The sequence below is a fragment of the Protomyctophum parallelum genome (genome assembly GCF_964188405.1).
Source record: "Protomyctophum parallelum genome assembly, chromosome: 18".
NCBI classification, from domain to species: Eukaryota; Metazoa; Chordata; class Actinopteri; order Myctophiformes; family Myctophidae; genus Protomyctophum; species Protomyctophum parallelum.
The window spans coordinates 45,319,739-45,339,185 of NC_139716.1; the positions used below are offsets into that span (position 1 = coordinate 45,319,739).

Consider the following 19,447-nt stretch of genomic DNA (forward strand, 5'->3'; position numbering starts at 1 on the left):
CGTCCTCCTCGATGGTGCCCACCAGGCGCCAGAACTCCTTCTCTACGAGCTCTGTAGGAACCATCTGGAGAACAACAACACAAACATTACTCTGTAGGAACCATCTAGAGACTCACATGGACTGGCATGTTGAAACATAATATTATATTAATATAAATATCTCCCATTAACCCCGTACTCTCATGTTGAAACATAATATTATATTAATATAAATATCTCCCATTAACCCCGTACTCACATGGACTGGCATGTTGAAATAATCCGACTTGAAGGAGTCGGCCATGTCTCCGAAGGCTCGGATGTTGTACTTCCTGCTGGCCTGCTCGAAGCCGAACGCCACGGCAGGTTTGCCACATTCCTGTGGATAGAAAATAAACACAAACAGTCATCATGTTGTCCATGGTATCCATAAGGTCTTATCCAGTACCCGGTATCCATAAGGGCTTATCCAGTACCCGGTATCCATAAGGGCTTATCCAGTACCCGGTATCCATAAGGGCTTATCCAGTACCCGGTATCCATAAGGGCTTATCCAGTACCCGGTATCCATAAGGGCTTATCCAGTACCCGGTATCCATAAGGTCTTATCCAGTACCCGGTATCCATAAGGGCTTATCCAGTACCCGGTATCCATAAGGGCTTATCCAGTACCCGGTATCCATAAGGGCTTATCCAGTACCCGGTATCCATAAGGGCTTATCCAGTACCCGGTATCCATAAGGTCTTATCCAGTACCCGGTATCCATAAGGGCTTATCCAGTACCCGGTATCCATAAGGGCTTATCCAGTACCCGGTATCCATAAGGGCTTATCCAGTACCCGGTATCCATAAGGGCTTATCCAGTACCCGGTATCCATAAGGTCTTATCCAGTACCCGGTATCGATAAGGGCTTATCCAGTACCCGGTATCCATAAGGTCTTATCCAGTACCCGGTATCCATAAGGGCTTATCCAGTACCCGGTATCCATAAGGGCTTATCCAGTACCCGGTATCCATAAGGGCTTATCCAGTACCCGGTATCCATAAGGGCTTATCCAGTACCCGGTATCAATAAGCTTTGGGCTTATCCAGTACCCGGTATCAATAAGCTTTGGGCTTATCCAGTACCCGGTATCGATAAGCTTTGGGCTTATCCAGTACCCGGTATCAATAAGCTTTGGGCTTATCCAGTACCCGGTATCGATAAGCTTTGGGCTTATCCAGTACCCGGTATCAATAAGCTTTGGGCTTATCCAGTACCCGGTATCAATAAGCTTTGGGCTTATCCAGTACCCGGTATCGATAAGCTTTGGGCTTATCCAGTACCCGGTATCGATAAGCTTTGGGCTTATCCAGTACCCGGTATCAATAAGCTTTGGGCTTATCCAGTACCCGGTATCAATAAGGGCTTATCCAGTACCCGGTATCAATAAGCTTTGGGCTTATCCAGTACCCGGTATCGATAAGCTTTGGGCTTATCCAGTACCCGGTATCGATAAGCTTTGGGCTTATCCAGTACCCGGTATCGATAAGCTTTGGGCTTATCCAGTACCCGGTATCAATAAGCTTTGGGCTTATCCAGTACCCGGTATCGATAAGCTTTGGGCTTATCCAGTACCCGGTATCAATAAGCTTTGGGCTTATCCAGTACCCGGTATCAATAAGCTTTGGGCTTATCCAGTACCCGGTATCAATAAGCTTTGGGCTTATCCAGTACCCGGTATCAATAAGCTTTGGGCTTATCCAGTACCCGGTATCAATAAGCTTTGGGCTTATCCAGTACCCGGTATCAATAAGCTTTGGGCTTATCCAGTACCCGGTATCGATAAGCTTTGGGCTTATCCAGTACCCGGTATCGATAAGCTTTGGGCTTATCCAGTACCCGGTCTCAATAAGCGTTGGGCTTATCCAGTACCCGGTATCGATAAGCTTTAAGGTTATCCAGTACCCGGTATCAATAAGCTTTGGGCTTATCCAGTACCCGGTATCAATAAGCTTTGGGCTTATCCAGTACCCGGTATCAATAAGCTTTGGGCTTATCCAGTACCCGGTATCGATAAGCTTTGGGCTTATCGGGTACCCGGTATCGATAAGCTTATAGTGACAGTACACACATTAACAGTTTCTTTAATAATATTTTATTGGTAAAAAAGGTCCATTGCCTTCTGTCTGTTAATAAAGTACTGTATTTGAAGGCCTTAGTAAAAGATACTGGTTCCGTTTAGAATGTATCGTCTCCCATCTTTCCACAAAATAATATAAAATGTTCGATAGTGGTCTCGATAAGCCTGATCGATAAGGTGATCGTTATCAATACAAAAAATAACGAGCTCCTTCCCTACTCTACACTTCTGGTGTGTGTGTGTGTGTGTGTGTGTGTGTGTGTGTGTGTAATGGAACACAACCACCCTAAAGACTAACCATTGTGTATATTCCTGCATCGAGTGACCTTGGTACATAGAATTTGATCTATGGAAGATTCTGACCTTCAAATGTACATCCTTTTCGTTTTGATTGTATTGCTGTATTGTTGTATTGTTCTTTCTGCTTTGGCAACGTAAACGTGCCTCTCTGACATCACAACCGGGACGTCAGGGTAACATCACCCCGACATCCCAACACACATAAATATTGCCTACGCAAGTTACCAACGGATTAAGCTAACAGCAATACGGACCAGATAGCAACAGCAGACCTCGGATATACTATCGCACTATACCAGGATCTGCCGGCTCAAAGAGAGAGGCTTCCGCTACTCCCTCTTCGGCACTATCCCCGACTAGAGACCAGGTCTCGGTCACAGTATGTTTTCTCATGCCAATAAAGCCCTTTGAATTGAATTGAATTGTGTGTGTGTGTGTGTGGGGGGGGGGGTGTGGGTCGTTCAGGGGTTGCTGGTTAATTGGATGAAAGAAAAAAAACAAAAGTGTGAAAAACATATTTCTCTCCTTTCAGATGATTGCCACGGCCTCCAGAGGGAGGGGTTGATGGTCCCCAGAGCCCCGTCCGTTTCACATGAGAAGAAATATGAGACCTTTTCTGTTGTTGTAAATAATAAATCAACTCTTCAGGGGGGAGACTAGACTGACTGACTGACTGACAGGGGGGGGTGGCAGGTGTTGTTTTTGTCGATTAACCCATTCTGACCCGAGATCAGATTCATACGAGGTTTCCACTGGACACACACTGGTCTGATTAACCCATTCTGACCCGAGATCAGATTCATACGAGGTTTCCACTGGACACACACTGGTCTGATTAACCCATTCTGACCTGAGATCAGATTCTAAAAATGTCAGTCGTTCTTCGATTTTTCAAAAATAGCAGACCTACAAGCTCTTAGCGCGCCACTCGGTGGCGCGCTAAGAGCTTGTAGATCTGCTATTTTTCAATAGCTAAAGCATAACATGATGCTAACACCAAAATGTGTTCCTGTTCAGAATGGGATAAAACTAAGATGAAAGATGTCCGTCGACTACCTTTTTCCACTGACGAAAACTAAATAAAAACTAAATGAACACTAAGCTATGACGACTAAAACTAAGACTAAATGTATTGACAATTTCGTCAACAAATAAAAACTAGACTAAATGTTAGGAAGGGACTATAGTGGACAAGAGATCCACTGCTGAAAATAGCAGATCTACAAGCTTAGGTTGTGAGCTTGTAGATCGGCTATTTTCAGCAAGTGTAAAAACAGTCATTACGACGGCATCAATGCCCGCCTGAATACATTTTTGTTCGACTAAATCAACTGTAGATTTAGTCGACTAAAATCTTATGATATTTAGCCAACTAAAACCAAAACATTCCCGACTAAAACTAGACCAACACTAAGACATTCCAGGTGACTAAAATGTGATGAACCCATTTAGGCCTGACGTCGAAATAAAAAGAAAAGCATTCCGAAAGAATATATACAGTATTCAAAGATTTATGCCGTAATTTTCATGATTTCTTTCTAAAATCACCTGCTCCTTTTTTTTGTTTTTAAATATTCTTTATCCCACGATTTTGTAACCCATTTTTCACCCCTGTGTCAATCATCTAATGTGATCCTGGGCTCTACACACCCTCCACCAACCTAGTCCCCATATATGGGGGACAAGGGGAGACCAACCTAGTCCCCATATATGGGGGACAAGGGGAGAGCAACCTAGTCCCCATATATGGGGGACAAGGGGAGACCAACCTAGTCCCCATATATGGGGGACAAGGGGAGACCAACCTAGTCCCCATATATGGGGGACAAGGGGAGACCAACCTAGTCCCCATATATGGGGGACAAGGGGAGAGCAACCTAGTCCCCATATGTGGGGGACAAGGGGAGACCAACCTAGTCCCCATATATGGGGGACAAGGGGAGAGCAACCTAGTCCCCATATATGGGGGACAAGGGGAGACCAACCTAGTCCCCATATATGGGGGACAAGGGGAGAGCAACCTAGTCCCCATATATGGGGGACAAGGGGAGACCAACCTAGTCCCCATATATGGGGGACAAGGGGAGAGCAACCTAGTCCCCATATATGGGGGACAAGGGGAGAGCAACCTAGTCCCCATATATGGGGGACAAGGGGAGAGCAACGGACTTGAACTTGAGTGTCCAAGTTGCTCCTTTACACCTGACAGGGGAGAGTTTCCCTGGTTGGACGTAGCGCGTGGAAGGAACACGTTATTCCAACCAGTTCCTTTCCCCTCCATCAGGCGCCCCGGCTGGCCAGGGGGAGGCAGTTTAGAGACCAGGATTACTGCATGTTTTGTTGTGAGGGTACCTACCCTAGGGGGACACGGGGGGAGAACATGTGAGGGTACCTACCCTAGGGGACACGGGGAGAACATGTGAGGGTACCTACCCTAGGGGACACGGGGAGAACATGTGAGGGTACCTACCCTAGGGGACACGGGGAGAACATTACAAACTCCACACAGAAAGGCCCTTTTCGCCAACCCCGCCTTCGGGTATGGGCACTGATGACGCGGAGGAGGAAACACGCCGCCAGCGCCCACAGCGTCCCGAGCAGGAATCGAACCCAGGACCTTCTATAGCTGTGAGGCGACAGCACTACCAACTGTGCCACCGTGCCCCAGCGCCAGTCTCCTTGACTGAAACATGACTAAAACATGACTAAAACAGACATGACTCAAACTAAAACTAGTCTCACCTGTGCCAGGCACTTGGGGCAGCGCCAGTCTCCCTTGGGCACGTCGTGGAGCGGCGGGATCAGACAGAAGGTGTGGTAGCTGTCATCACAGCCGTCGCACAGCAGGAGGCGGTCCTCAGCCGTGCCACACCCACACATCAGACACATGTACTGGTCCACCTATCAGAGGACACGACACATCAGACACATGTACTGGTCCACCTATCAGAGGACACGATACATCAGACATATGTACTGGTGCACCTATCAGAGGACACGACACATCAGACACATGTACTGGTCCACCTATCAGAGGACACGATACATCAGACACATGTACTGGTGCACCTATCAGAGGACACGATACAGACTGTACGACGGAAGCATTTATATTTTACTCATGATCAGAGCTTCCGTTGCTCCAGACTGTACGACGGAGGCATTTATATTTTACTCATGATCAGAGCTTCCGTTGCTCCAGACTGTACGACGGAAGCATTTATATTTTACTCATGATCAGAGATTCTGTTGCTCCAGACTGTACGACGGAAGCATTTATATATTACTCATGATCAGAGCTTCCGTTGCTCCAGACTGTACGACGGAAGCATTTATATTTTACTCATGATCAGAGCTTCCGTTGCTCCAGACTGTATGACGGAAGCATTTATATTTTACTCATGATCAGAGCTTCCGTTGCTCCAGACTGTACGACGGAAGCATTTATATTTTACTCATGATCAGAGCTTCCGTTGCTCCAGACTGTACGACGGAAGCATTTATATTTTACTCATGATCAGAGCTTCCGTTGCTCCAGACTGTACGACGGAAGCATTTATATTTTACTCGTGATCAGAGCTTCCGTTGCTCCAGACTGTATGACGGAAGCATTTATATTTTACTCATGATCAGAGCTTCCGTTGCTCCAGACTGTATGACGGAAGCATTTATATTTTACTCATGATCAGAGCTTCCGTTGCTCCAGACTGTATGACGGAAGCATTTATATTTTACTCGTGATCAGAGCTTCCGTTGCTCCAGACTGTATGACGGAAGCATTTATATTTTACTCATGATCAGAGCTTCCGTTGCTCCAGACTGTATGACGGAAGCATTTATATTTTACTCATGATCAGAGCTTCCGTTGCTCCAGACTGTATGACGGAAGCATTTATATTTTACTCGTGATCAGAGCTTCCGTTGCTCCAGACTGTATGACGGAAGCATTTATATTTTACTCGTGATCAGAGCTTCCGTTGCTCCAGACTGTATGACGGAAGCATTTATATTTTACTCGTGATCAGAGCTTCCGTTGCTCCAGACTGTATGACGGAAGCATTTATATTTTACTCATGATCAGAGCTTCCGTTGCTCCAGACTGTATGACGGAAGCGTGTGAACATTGCGAGAGGCAACAGTCTGGCAACAAGAGACACACAGAGCAGGAAGTGCATCGAGGTCAAACATTACACACATTATGTTAGACGTGCAGAACTACAGAATACAGAACTACAGAATACAGAACTACAGAACTACAGAAATACAGAACTACAGAAATACAGAAATACAGAACTACACTGGAGCTCTGATGTAAAGTAAACATTCTGAGGGACGACATCATATCCGTTACATACTAAAATGAACAGCCTTCCTTTTACTCACTCCAGTATCGTTCTTCTTGGGCTGCAACAACTCTTTGTCGTCGACTGGATCTTCAATCTTCACACTCAGAGGTTCCTGTTTCACCTCCATGACGTCCACTCTCACTGAAAGGAGAACAGAGAGGGTTACGGAACATTGTGTAGGACCTGTAGGTGTCCACACAGAGGTTATGGACCATGACCCAACATTGTGTAGGTGTCAACACAGAGGTTACGGACCATGACCCAACATTGTGTAGGTGTCAACACAGAGGTTACGGACCATGACCCAACATTGTGTAGGTGTCCACACAGAGGTTACGGACCATGACCCAACATTGTGTAGGTGTCAACACAGAGGTTACGGACCATGACCCAACATTGTGTAGGTGTCAACACAGAGGTTACGGACCATGACCCAACATTGTGTAGCTGTCAACACAGAGGTTACGGACCATGACCCAACATTGTGTAGGTGTCAACACAGAGGTTACGGACCATGACCCAACATTGTGTAGGTGTCCACACAGAGGTTACGGACCATGACCCAACATTGTGTAGGTGTCCACACAGAGGTTATGGACCATGACCCAACATTGTGTAGGTGTCCACAAAGAGGTTACGGACCATGACCCAACATTGTGTAGGTGTCCACACAGAGGTTATGGACCATGACCCAACATTGTGTAGGTGTCCACACAGAGGTTATGGACCATGACCCAACATTGTGTAGGTGTCCACACAGAGGTTATGGACCATGACCCAACATTGTGTAGGTGTCCACAAAGAGGTTACGGACCATGACCCAACATTGTGTAGGTGTCCACACAGAGGTTATGGACCATGACCCAACATTGTGTAGGTGTCCACACAGAGGTTATGGACCATGACCCAACATTGTGTAGGTGTCCACACAGAGGTTATGGACCATGACCCAACATTGTGTAGGTGTCCACACAGAGGTTACGGACCATGACCCAACATTGTGTAGGTGTCCACACAGAGGTTACGGACCATGACCCAACATTGTGTAGGTGTCAACACAGAGGTTACGGACCATGACCCAACATTGTGTAGGTGTCCACACAGAGGTTATGGACCATGACCCAACATTGTGTAGGTGTCCACACAGAGGTTATGGACCATGACCCAACATTGTGTAGGTGTCCACACAGAGGTTATGGACCATGACCCAACATTGTGTAGGTGTCCACACAGAGGTTACGGACCATGACCCAACATTGTGTACCGGTAGGTGTCCACACAGTTCAGAATATTAACCCATTCTGACCTGGGGATCAGATTCTATAAATGTCTTCTACATCCCGACAGTTTTCTGAAAAAGCTATGTTTCTATGTCAGTCGTTCTTCGATTTTTTCAAAAAGAGCAGACCTACAAGCTCTTAGCGAGCCACTCGGTGGCGCGCTATGAGCTTGTAGATCTGCTATTTTTTCAAATAGCTAAAGCATAACATAATGCCAACACCAAAAGGGGTTCCCGCCCCCAAATGGGTTAAATACATCAGAACCACTCTACAGTTCCAACTCTCTCTTCTTACCGGGCTCAGGCTTGGCCACATAGATCCCCATCCTCCTCCTGAGATTAGGACGGTTCTCGCAGTCTTCGTCATCCGGCTCGGTTTTAACAGATCCCATCTGACAGACAGACAGGCAGGCAGAGAGACAAACAGACAGAGAGACAGGCAGAGACAGACAGACAGAGACAGGTAGACAGACAGACAGGCAGAGAGACAGGTAGAGAGACAGAGACAGACAGACAGAGACAGAGAGACACAGAGAGAGACAGACAGACGGGCAGAGAGACAGACAGACAGACAGACAGAGAGACAGACAGACAGGCAGAGAGACAGGTAGAGAGACAGAGAGAGAGACAGACAGGCAGTGAGACAGACAGAGAGAGACAGACAGTGAAGAATTGATAAATGCATATAGAATGTTTCATAAATGGTGCATTTATATAGTGCCTTTATCCAAGGCGCATTACATAGATTGTGCATTACATTCACCCATTCACGCTCACGCTCACACACACACACACACACACACACACAGTTGTGTCCCTCCAAACAGAACCCACCTCTGCTCGGACCCTCACACACACACACACACACAGTTGTGTCCCTCCAAACAGAACCCACCTCTGCTCGGACCCTCACACACACACACACACACAGTTGTGTCCCTCCAAACAGAACCCACCTCTGCTCGGACCCTCTTGGAGCGTCGGGCGATGCTGCAGGTCTCCACCGGCTGCACAGACTGGCGCTGAGGAAGGTCGTGAGGCTTGTACACCTTGTCCTTCTTGTCGTTGGTCAAGGTCGCCTTCTGTGGGAGAAAACACATTATGGAGACAGTGTGAACAACGGGGCCTTGACTTCAGCCTGTCTCAGTCGCTCTGCACCACATGTTCTCTCAGTGTGAACGGGGCCTTGACTTCAGCCCGTCTCCGTCGCTCTGCTCCACATGTTCTCTCAGTGTGAACGGGGCCTTGACTTCAGCCCGTCTCAGTCGCTCTGCTCCACATGTTCTCTCAGTGTGAACGGGGCCTTGACTTCAGCCCGTCTCAGTCGCTCTGCTCCCACATGTTCTCTCAGTGTGAACGGGGCCTTGACTTCAGCCCGTCTCAGTCGCTCTGCTCCCACATGTTCTCTCAGTGTGAACGGGGCCTTGACTGCAGCCCGTCTCAGTCGCTCTGCTCCCACATGTTCTCTCAGTGTGAACGGGGCCTTGACTGCAGCCCGTCTCAGTCGCTCTGCTCCACATGTTCTCTCAGTGTGAACGGGGCCTTGACTGCAGCCCGTCTCAGTCGCTCTGCACCACATGTTCTCTCAGTGTGAACGGGGCCTTGACTTCAGCCCGTCTCAGTCGCTCTGCTCCCACATGTTCTCTCAGTGTGAACGGGGCCTTGACTGCAGCCTGTCTCAGTCGCTCTGCACCACATGTTCTCTCAGTGTGAACGGGGCCTTGACTTCAGCCTGTCTCAGTCGCTCTGCTCCCACATGTTCTCTCAGTGTGAACGGGGCCTTGACTTCAGCCCGTCTCAGTCGCTCTGCACCACATGTTCTCTCAGTGTGAACGGGGCCTTGACTTCAGCCTGTCTCAGTCGCTCTGCACCACATGTTCTCTCAGTGTGAACGGGGCCTTGACTGCAGCCCGTCTCAGTCGCTCTGCACCACATGTTCTCTCAGTGTGAACGGGGCCTTGACTTCAGCCTGTCTCCGTCGCTCTGCACCACATGTTCTCTCAGTGTGAACAATTTACAATTTACAATGTAGGCATTTAGCAGACGCTCTTAATCCAGAGCGACTTACATTAAGCAAGAACAAAAAGCATGGGAATACATCACATAAAAGCATTTATCATGAAACATGCGTAAGCTAAGAAATTAACAGTGGAATATCTATATAATGAAACTATACATACACTATACATATAAACTATACATATTTACTACTATGCTATACATATGTATTATGGCGTGCTATGACTATATACAATACAATTATAGTGCTGTCTACATAACGTGCTATAAGTCTGTGTCAAATGCTATCTAAGTCTAAGAAATGCTATTTAAGGGGTTAGGGTAAGTGCTATGGGCCATGATGGAGTCTGAAAAGGTGGGTTTTCAGGCTACGGTGGAAGATTGGGAGTGATGCTGCAGTTCTGACTGCAATGGGAAGTGCATTCCACAGTTTTAGAGCCAGAAGGGAGAAGAGTTTGGGACGTGTGGAGCGTTGTCCCGGCGTTTTTAGTGAGGGTACTTCCAGCTTCCCTGCGTTGGCTGATCTGAGTGCGCGGGAGGGTTTGTAGGGTTCAATCATACTTGCAAGATATGGGGGAGCCATACCTTTGGTTGCTTTGAATGCCAGCATCAGAGTTTTGTATTCTGTGCGGGCAGCGACCGGGAGCCAGTGGAGGGAGCGGAGCAGGGGGGAGTCATGTGAGAACTTTGTCTGGTTGAAGACCAAGCGAGCTGCGGCATTTTGGATCAGCTGGAGAGGCTTAAGTGCACATGCTGGTAGGCCAGTAAGGAGGGAGTTACAATAGTCGAGTTTTGACAAGACTGTTGTCTGGATTAGGAGCTGGGCTGATTCCTGGGTGAGGAACGGTCTAATTCGTCGTATGTTGAATGGGGTCTTGCTTGCGTGCTCCTGAATTGTCATGGTGCGTAACAATCACCTTTTGGCTGAGTTGCATCTGGGTGAATGTCCAGAGCAATGCATTCTGTTGTTGTTGTTGTGGTGGGGACACTAGAACAAGGGAAGAGCAATGCATTCTGTTGTGGTGGTGGTGGTGGTGACGGTGGGGACACTAGAACAAGGGAAGCAGCCACGAGGAGCACATTAGAATTAGGCTGCGATCGTCATCAGGCCAAGAGAGAACTGGTTAAGATTCTGTCAAGGCCCATGAGTCTGCTTTGTGAGGTCGTGAAACCAGAATTCACAAGGCCCATGAGTCTGCTTTGTGAGGTCGTGAGACCAGAATTCACAAGGCCCATGAGTCTGCTTTGTGAGGTCGTGAGACCAGAATTCACAAGGCCCATGAGTCTGCTTTGTGAGGTCGTGAGACCAGAATTCACAAGGCCCATGAGTCTGCTTTGTGAGGTCGTGAAACCAGCCATAACACATACAAAGTATCCAGTTCATTTCAAGCGTCCATTTTGTTCCAAACTCAACCACAAGTTATTATAATGTTTAACTTTTCTCTCAACGTTCTCAAAGTTTTTCATGTCAAAGACCCCCAAAATTACATGTATTTGGCCGCCCTCAAAATATGTTGTTCCAGGGGTTCGTAGTGTGGTTTGGTGTGGTGTAGTGTGGTTTAGTGTGGTATAGTGTGGTTGTAACCTACGGGTAGATTAGCCCCGGTCCTGAACAGGTTGTAGGGGTACAGGATGCGTTCGTAGTGTGGTGTAGTGTGGTTGTAACCTACGGGTAGATTGGCCCCGGTCCTGAACAGGTTGTAGGGGTACAGGATGTGTTCGTAGTGTGGTATAGTGTGGTGTAGTGTGGTGTAGTGTGGTTGTAACCTACGGGTAGATTAGCCCCGGTCCTGAACAGGTTGTAGGGGTACAGGATGTGTTCGTAGTGTGGTTTAGTGTGGTATAGTGTGGTTGTAACCTACGGGTAGATTAGCCCCGGTCCTGAACAGGTTGTAGGGGTACAGGATGCGTTCGTAGTGTGGTGTAGTGTGGTGTAGTGTGGTTGTAACCTACGGGTAGATTAGCCCCGGTCCTGAACAGGTTGTAGGGGTACAGGATGCGTTCGTAGTGTGGTGTAGTGTGGTTGTAACCTACGGGTAGATTAGCCCCGGTCCTGAACAGGTTGTAGGGGTACAGGATGCGTTCGTAGTGTGGTGTAGTGTGGTGTAGTGTGGTGTAGTGTGGTGTAGTGTGGTGTAGTGTGGTTTAGTGTGGTATAGTGTGGTTGTAACCTACGGGTAGATTAGCCCCGGTCCTGAACAGGTTGTAGGGGTACAGGATGCGTTCGTAGTGTGGTGTAGTGTGGCGTAGTGTGGTTTAGTGTGGTGTAGTGTGGTTGTAACCTACGGGTAGATTAGCCCCGGTCCTGAACAGGTTGTAGGGGTACAGGATGCGTTCGTAGTGTGGTATAGTGTGGTTGTAACCTACGGGTAGATTAGCCCCGGTCCTGAACAGGTTGTAGGGGTACAGGATGCGTTCGTAGTGTGGTATAGTGTGGTTGTAACCTACGGGTAGATTAGCCCCGGTCCTGAACAGGTTGTAGGGGTACAGGATGCGTTCGTAGTGTGGTATAGTGTGGTGTAGTGTGGTTGTAACCTACGGGTAGATTAGCCCCGGTCCTGAACAGGTTGTAGGGGTACAGGATGCGTTCGTAGTGTGGTATAGTGTGGTTGTAACCTACGGGTAGATTAGCCCCGGTCCTGAACAGGTTGTAGGGGTACAGGATGCGTTCGTAGTGTGGTCTAGTGTGGTGTAGTGTGGTTGTAACCTACGGGTAGATTAGCCCCGGTCCTGAACAGGTTGTAGGGGTACAGGATGCGTTCGTAGTGTGGTGTAGTGTGGTGTAGTGTGGTTGTAACCTACGGGTAGATTAGCCCCGGTCCTGAACAGGTTGTAGGGGTACAGGATGCGTTCGTAGTGTGGTGTAGTGTGGTGTAGTGTGGTTGTAACCTACGGGTAGATTGGCCCCGGTCCTGAACAGGTTGTAGGGGTACAGGATGCGTTCGTAGTGAGCCCTGAGGTGCGATCCGATGGCCTTCCCCGACGCGAAGCCCATCTTCACAGAGATCTTACTCCAGCGCCGGTCTCTGCACACCGTCTCAAATCCCCCTTCCTCCTCCACCAACTGGAAACAATATAATAAATACATCATGAATATTCACACCAACTGGAAACAATAAATACATCATGAATATTCACACCAACTGGAAACAATATAATAAATACATCATGAATATTCACACCAACTGGAAACAATATAATAAATACATCATGAATATTCACACCAACTGGAAACAATATAATAAAATACATCATGAATATTCACACCAACTGGAAACAATATAATAAAATACATCATGAATATTCACACCAACTGGAAACAATAAATACATCATGAATATTCACACCAACTGGAAACAATAAATACATCATGAATATTCACACCAACTGGAAACAATAAATACATCATGAATATTCACACCAACTGGAAACAATATAATAAATACATCATGAATATTCACACCAACTGGAAACAATATAATAAATACATCATGAATATTCAACACCAGTGTTGTTTTCGTCGACTAAAACTAAGACGAAAAATGTTCGTCGACTACCTTTTTCCACTGAAGAAAACTAAATGTAAACTAAATTAAAACTATGCTATGGTGACTAAAACTAAGACTAAATATACTGACAATTTCGTCAACAAAAAAAAACTAGACTAAAATGTTAGGAAGGGACTAGTGGACAAGAGATCCAGTATAAGTCATTTTACACTTGGTTGCGTGCTGAAAATAACTGATCTACAAGATCGGCTATTTTCAGCAAGGGTAAAATAAGTCATTATGACGGCAACAAGGGCCGCAAAAATACATTTTAGTCGACTAAATCACCTGTAGATTTAGTCGACTAAAACTAGACTAGCACTAATACATTCCAGGTAACTAAAATGTGACTAAGACTAAGTGAAAACTATTCAGGAGACTATATGACTAAAACTAAAATAGAAATTTGCTGCCAAAAACAACACTGATTGACACCATCTCAAAGCCTCCTTCTTCATCGACCAACTGGGAAACGTAAAAACAGATAATATATCTAGGGGTGCACGATTATGAAATGACGACCGATATCTCATCTACGATTATTTGCAGGGTCATATCTGCCGACCCATTCAGATATTATAAAGATTATTATGCCGCCTTCAAACGTTAGAAATGCACAGAACAAAAGTCAAGTCGTTGACGACACACTTTGTAAATTGGATCATCAATATCTGTGAAGACAATCTGGATTATTTTGAGACCGATTGTTATGGACGATTTTGAATATATCATGCATTATATCATGCAATCACCAGGATACATTCCAGTATAACACAGTATAGAGCAGCATTGTGTATGTTTTCAATGTTTAGCTCATTTAGTTTTCTGGAAACAACGTAGGTTTTGTGTCAAATGTCCAACAAATTGAACAAGAAACAGAAATATATTCCAGATAGAAAGGGAGTCTACCAACGCGCCTCAAGCCTGAAACGGCTGATCCGGTGCTTCACAGGTAAAATGGTAAATGGTGAATGGTGCATTTATATAGCGCCTTTATCCAAGGCGCTTTACAGAGATTGTGCATTACATTCACCCATTCACACACACATTCACACACCGATGGCAGCGGAAACCATGCAAGGCACCAACTAGCACATCGGGAGCAATTAGGGGTTCAGTGTCTTGCTCAAGGACACTTCGACAGTAACTCTGGGGGAGCCCGGGTTCGAACTGGCAACCTTACGGTTACCGTCCAGGCACTCTACCCCTGAGCCACCGCCGCCCACAGGTGCAATAAGGACATCAAAGTTGCATAAGGAGAAGAGACTGGAGCAGCACGGACATTTAGAGCCTTTTATGTAGGTGCTGAGTATACAAAACGACTAACGTTTCCACATTGCGGTCTTCATCAGAGTCATGAGTGGTAGCATTTGGGCATGTCTTATATATACAGGTTGGGCTCTCAATGAGCCAATGACAGGGTACCATATGACGTGTAATAACCCGTTACTACCAGCAGTCTAGATAATGTGAGAGGGTGGCTATGGAGAAAACGCTGTTGAACAGTGAAATAAATAAAGTAAAACAGTGATTTAACCATAAAAAAGCCATCAAAATTAAAAAACAGTATTTAACCCATTCTGACCGGGCACCCATTTTGGTGTTAGCATCATGTTATGCTTTAGCTAGCCTGACCTAAGCAGAGACATTTCTGGTCTAGAGGGGAGGGTCGCGCCTCAGAAATGCGCGCACCCTGATTGGATCTCATCGATCTGTCCGTCACCCCCGGCCCCTCCTCTCCCCCCTAGTGCAGCGCTACGTCACATCATTTAGAGCGACGCCCACCCGGAAGGGTTGACTCCCACTTTTAGACTGGTTCAGCCCACGGCTTTTCCCAGGCTTTCATCTTTCGCGCAGACGAAATGAAAGCCTGGGTATCGAGGCTATGCTTTAGCTATTTAAAAATAGCAGATCTACAAGCTCATATCGCGCCACCGAGTGGCGCGATACGAGCTTGTAGGTCTGCTATTTTCTTTTTTATCGAAGAACGACTGACATTTTTAGAATCTGATCTCAGGTCAGAATGGGTTAATCAGACCAGTGTGTGTCCGGCGGAAACCTCGTATGAATCTGATCTCAGGTCAGAATGGGTTAAGGACAACAGTGCACATACATATTTAAGGGCCTTGTGGCCAAATATATAGAAAAAAGTAGAAATATATTCCAGTGTTGTAGTGTTGTTGCATTGTGCATGTTTTCATCTTCAGTTATTGTGATTTTAGTTTTAGTCAAAGGGCTCTATTTTCATCATCAGTTATTGTGATTTTAGTTTTAGTCAAAGGGCTCTATTTTCATCATCAGTTATTGTGATTTTAGTTTTAGTCATAGGGCTCTATTTTCATCTTCAGTTATTGTGATTTTAGTTTTAGTCAAAGGGCTCTATTTTCATCTTCAGTTATTGTGATTTTAGTTTTAGTCAAAGGGCTCTATTTTCATCTTCAGTTATTGTGATTTTAGTTTTAGTCAAAGGGCTCTATTTTCATCAGTTATTGTGATTTTAGTTTTAGTCATAGGGCTCTATTTTCATCATCAGTTATTGTGATTTTAGTTTTAGTCAAAGGGCTCTATTTTCATCATCAGTTATTGTGATTTTAGTTTTAGTCAAAGGGCTCTATTTTCATCATCAGTTATTGTGATTTTAGTTTTAGTCATAGGGCTCTATTTTCATCATCAGTTATTGTGATTTTAGTTTTAGTCATAGGGCTCTATTTTCATCATCAGTTATTGTGATTTTAGTTTTAGTCAAAGGGCTCTATTTTCATCATCAGTTATTGTGATTTTAGTTTTAGTCATAGGGCTCTATTTTCATCATCAGTTATTGTGATTTTAGTTTTAGTCATAGGGCTCTATTTTCATCATCAGTTATTGTGATTTTAGTTTTAGTCATAGGGCTCTATTTTCATCATCAGTTATTGTGATTTTAGTTTTAGTCAAAGGGCTCTATTTTCATCATCAGTTATTGTGATTTTAGTTTTAGTCAAAGGGCTCTATTTTCATCATCAGTTATTGTGATTTTAGTTTTAGTCAAAGGGCTCTATTTTCATCTTCAGTTATTGTGATTTTAGTTTTAGTCAAAGGGCTCTATTTTCATCATCAGTTATTGTGATTTTAGTTTTAGTCATAGGGCTCTATTTTCATCAGGATCAGTCTAACATACCTTGTTGAGCTGGTACAGATCCAGGATCTGTCTCTAGTACAGATCCAGGATCAGTCTAACGTACCTTGTTGAGTTGGTACAGGTCCAGGATCTTTCTCTCCACGTGGGGGATCTTCAGAGTGCATCCTTGAAGCTCCCAGAACTTGGCGATTTGATCCAGAAAGTTGAGTTTAACTCTAGTCTGAGCCTAAAACACAAGGAGGAGAATAAAGGTTATTATTTAACCCATTTAACTCTAGTCTGAGCCTAAAACACAAGGAGGAGAATAAAGGTTATTATTTAACCTTTTTAACTCTAGTCTGAGCCTAAAACACAAGGAGGAGAATAAAGGTTATTATTTAACCTTTTTAACTCTAGTCTGAGCCTAAAACACAAAGAGGATAAAGGTTATTATTTAACCCATTTAACTCTAGTCTGAGCCTAAAACACAAGGAGGAGAATAAAGGTTATTATTTAACCTTTTTAACTCTAGTCTGAGCCTAAAACACAAGGAGGAGAATAAAGGTTATTATTTAACCCATTTAACTCTAGTCTGAGCCTAAAACACAAGGAGAATAAAGGTTATTATTTAACCCATTTAACTCTAGTCTGAGCCTAAAACACAAGGAGGAGAATAAAGGTTATTATTTAACCCATTTAACTCTAGTCTGAGCCTAAAACACAAGGAGAATAAAGGTTATTATTTAACCCATTTAACTCTAGTCTGAGCCTAAAACACAAGGAGAATAAAGGTTATTATTTAACCCATTTAACTCTAGTCTGAGCCTAAAACACAAGGAGAATAAAGGTTATTATTTAACCCATTTAACTCTAGTCTGAGCCTAAAACACAAGGAGGAGAATAAAGGTTATTATTTAACCCATTTAACTCTAGTCTGAGCCTAAAACACAAGGAGAATAAAGGTTATTATTTAACCCATTTAACTCTAGTCTGAGCCTAAAACACAAGGAGGAGAATAAAGGTTATTATTTAACCCATTTAACTCTAGTCTGAGCCTAAAACACAAAGAGGATAAAGGTTGTTATTTAACCCGTTTAACTCTAGTCTGAGCCTAAAACACAAGGAGGATAAAGGTTATTTAACTTAACTCTAGTCTGAGCCTAAAACACAAAGAGGATAAAGGTTGTTATTACTTGCGCAAGCAGAGCGCGAAAGTAATAGTTTCGCCCGGGGCTCGTACGCACCGTCCCAGCCGTCCCGCCACTTTTGATGCGTACGCACCGTCCCAGCAAACTGTGCCTGATACGGCAGTGGTGCCAGATTACATACATCTGTATGACTAGCCTCTCAATGACGACGTAATAAAGATGTGGATTAAAGGATCCAGAGTGTAATTGGTTTTCGATGGTGACGTAATGACGATATTTTTATATATTATGTAATCTGGCAGCACTGCCGTATCAGGCACAAGTAGTCATTACGTTACATGCATAAAGTAGGTATAGGTAGCAAATAGTTAAACCTAATAATTCAACATTTCAAACGTTCCTTCACAGAGAAACTGAGATTTGACAGTTTGTAGAGGTCGAATGTACTTGCGCACTCTGCTTGCGCACTAGTAGGCCATTTATGGCCTACTAGTGTGCAACAAGCAAGTATGCACTCGACAGAGTGCAGTTCTAGTTTAAGCTATTTTGGGACGGGAACCCCTTTTGGTGTTAGCATCATGCTATGCTTTAGCTATTGAAAAATAGCAGATCTACAAGCTCATAGCGCGCCACCGAGTGGCGCGCTACGAGCCACCGAGTGGCGCGCTACGAGCTTGTAGATCTGCTATTTTTTGAAAAGTCGAAGAACGACTGACACAGAAACATATCTTTTTCAGAAAACTGTCAGGATTTAGAAGACATTTTTTAGAATCTGATCTCAGGTCAGAACGGGTTAATCTAATGACACGCTTCAGAAGGAAAGTCAAAGACAGTCAGCGAGGGCTGACTAGCGCCGACCTTCGCCTCGGTGACCTTTGCATTGACGACATTTGATTTAATGTCATCGACTTCCTAGATAAATAAGAGCAATTATAAATGTAATGCCATATCCTGCATTTGATGTGGCGTCGTGGCTATTTAAAAAAAAACACTCCATCAAAGAACCAAATGCAGGCTTTTCTTTTTTGGCAACCAACTAAATGTGACGCGACGACGAGGATGGACAGACAGAATGAGACCACACCCATTCTGACCTGAGATCAGATTCTAATGTCTTCTCCGTCCTGACAGTTTTCATTCTGACCCGAGATCAGATTCTAATAATGTCTTCTACATCCTGACAGGTTTCATTCTGACCTGAGATCAGATTCTAATAATGTCTTCTACATCCTGACAGGTTTCATTCTGACCTGAGATCAGATTCTAATAATGTCTTTTACATCCTGACAGGTTTCATTCTGACCCGAGATCAGATTCTACAAATGTCTTCGATGTCAGTCGCTCTTGGATTTTCGCGCCACTCGGTGGCGCGCTATGAGCTTGTAGATCTGCTATTTTTCAATAGCTAAAGCACGACATAATGCTAACACCAACAGGGGTTCCCACCTAAAATGGGTTTAAAACATTTCGCTCTGAAAGAATATTTCAAAAGATTTGCGCCATATCATCATTTTCATTTCATTTTCATTTTCATATTCTAAAAATGTCTTCTACATCCTGACAGTTTTCTGAAAAAGCTATGTTTCTATGTCAGTCGTTCTTGAAT

At 44.8% G+C, this 19,447-nt stretch overlaps 1 protein-coding gene across 1 annotated transcript in view; it reads right to left on the reverse strand.

Moving 5' to 3' along the window:
• Positions 1-19,447, reverse strand: part of kdm5ba (lysine demethylase 5Ba) — a gene marked incomplete at its 5' end in the record, with an annotated part of 62,161 nt that overhangs the window by 42,306 nt on the left and 408 nt on the right. The window contains 8 exons of the mRNA XM_083789621.1: positions 1-64; positions 239-358; positions 5,147-5,305; positions 6,788-6,891; positions 8,325-8,421; positions 8,986-9,111; positions 12,942-13,112; positions 16,818-16,940. The exon at positions 1-64 is cut by the window's left edge and continues 95 nt beyond it. Of these exons, the coding sequence (XP_083645747.1) occupies positions 1-64; positions 239-358; positions 5,147-5,305; positions 6,788-6,891; positions 8,325-8,421; positions 8,986-9,111; positions 12,942-13,112; positions 16,818-16,940 (964 nt within the window). The remainder of the gene's footprint in view (positions 65-238; positions 359-5,146; positions 5,306-6,787; positions 6,892-8,324; positions 8,422-8,985; positions 9,112-12,941; positions 13,113-16,817; positions 16,941-19,447) is intronic.